This window comes from Lactuca saligna, chromosome 6, assembly GCF_052625555.1.
Source record: "Lactuca saligna cultivar CGN05327 chromosome 6, ASM5262555v1, whole genome shotgun sequence".
In the NCBI taxonomy this organism is placed as follows: Eukaryota; Viridiplantae; Streptophyta; class Magnoliopsida; order Asterales; family Asteraceae; genus Lactuca; species Lactuca saligna.
Genome location: NC_136422.1, coordinates 70,780,712 through 70,782,500, shown reverse-complemented (window position 1 = coordinate 70,782,500; position 1,789 = coordinate 70,780,712). Strand labels below are relative to the sequence as shown.

The 1,789-nt window shown below is 39.6% G+C and overlaps 1 protein-coding gene across 1 annotated transcript in view; it reads right to left on the bottom strand.

Annotated features, from left to right (window-relative positions):
* The window catches only part of PTAC5 (plastid transcriptionally active 5), a 2,363-nt gene extending 908 nt beyond the window's left edge, over positions 1 to 1,455 (bottom strand). The window contains exons 1-4 of the mRNA XM_078961426.1: positions 705 to 1,455; positions 492 to 587; positions 277 to 369; positions 1 to 190 (exon numbers count right to left, since the gene is read on the bottom strand). The exon at positions 1 to 190 is cut by the window's left edge and continues 33 nt beyond it. Coding sequence (XP_078817552.1) covers positions 1 to 190; positions 277 to 369; positions 492 to 587; positions 705 to 1,325 — 1,000 coding nt within the window. The 5' untranslated portion in view covers positions 1,326 to 1,455. The remainder of the gene's footprint in view (positions 191 to 276; positions 370 to 491; positions 588 to 704) is intronic.
* Between the last annotated feature and the right edge of the window lie 334 nt (positions 1,456 to 1,789).

The window sequence follows — 1,789 nt, the reverse complement described above, 5'->3', positions numbered from 1 at the left end:
TAATGCACTTTGAGGTTAATACGCCTTTGCTATTCATATTGTTTTTTTTTGTAAGCCTGGAAGAATCTTCCCATCTGTTTTCTCCAAGAAGAAAGACACGATGCTCGGATTCTGAATATTCGTTAACAATTCTTGAAGGAATTTCTGATACTGGTGTTATGGAAGCCACAACAACTCCATTTCCACTCTCCTAAAGCAAACGAAATGACCAAATTAACCTTTGTGGTGTTTCTAGATTTCAGTACCACTAAAAAATACTGTTTCCTTTTTGCTCACCTTGAAGCCAGAATTTTCGTCTTTTTGATCCATATATAATCTTTCAAGAAGCTCTGCTGTCATTATTCCAGTTTCAGGCACATCAATGGAAGCCTGTTGAGCACAAATCAAGCATCATGTCATATTTAGAATTGGGAAATGCCATAAAGATAAATTATTCGATTTATTATACAGAAAAGTGCATAACTGTTTAAAGAAAGAAAATAATGATTCACCTGCCATGTTTTTACAGCTCTCTCTGTGCCAGTTGAAAAGCTAGAAAACTCCTCATCTTCTTCCCCACAATAAAATCCCAATTTTTGCAGCGCTTCCTGTCAGAAACCACAGTGAATAAGGACTCGGTTTTGTTCTGATTGTGGAGGAACACTTGAAAACTTGTAGTTGTTAACAATTGAGATGCGAAATGGAAGCAACTGAATTAAGCAAACCTGCATCATTTGAACTTGATCGCCTTCTGATCCTACCCTCAATGTTGTCCTCTTCTTCGTTACCTCCTTCTTCTTTACCTCCTCCGCAGGCTTAATCACCTCCTTCTCCTTTACCTTCTCTTCAACCTTAACCACCTCCTTCACCACCACCTCTACAGCATCCTCAACCGCCGCAGCTGCCTCCACCACCAACGGCGAAGCACTAGACCCACTCTCCGCAATCTGGTTCACCTCTTTCTTCAACACATGCAACAAATTTGTAACATTCGAAATGGAATTATTAGCTCCTTCATGTTGCAGCTCCTCAATTTGGAGTTTGAGAGCCTTGATTTCATTCAGTAGAGACTCTCTCTCAGCCTCCCACCGTTGTTCCTCCCGAATCCACCGCTGCTCCTCCCGCATCCACCGCTGCTCTTCCCGGAGCCATCTGGTTTCTTCCCGTTCGTATTCCGAGCTGTTGTTGCTAAATGCGAAGCAAACGTGAGATTTTGAGAGGGAGGGGGATATGGGTTTGGAGAAAATTGAGAAGCTAAAGACATTCTTATTGAATTCTGAAGGAGTTGTTGATGATTTGTGCCATGAAGGAAGATAATTAAAGCTGAGGGGAAGAGAAGAAGACATAAGCTTCGAGAAAACACGCAGACGATGATTGCAGATAGAAAAATGGAGGGAGAAATATGGGGAGGTTTGGATTGGCGATTTTGTTCGTTTTTTTGAGATAATTGTTTCAGATATTTTGGTGATCGGTTAAGAGTTATCACATGTAGGATACTTTGGATGGGCCTCAACCTAAAGTGCACCAAATGCTACTTCACTAAAATACGCATGTACGATCAAGTAATTTCCAAACTTCATATTAATTTTTTGAGTAAATTACATCCCTATGGTTTAGGATAATTTGCACTTTTAGTCCCTAACTTATTTTTTTAACTCGTAAGATCCCTACTGTTTGTTTTTGTTACACGCTTGGTCCTTGTCTTACCTAAAAAGACTATTTTTCTTTGATTTTTTTTATTTATTTAAATAAACACACCCCTAACTCCACCCCTCTCATCTTATCTTACTTACCTCATCATTTTTCCTTA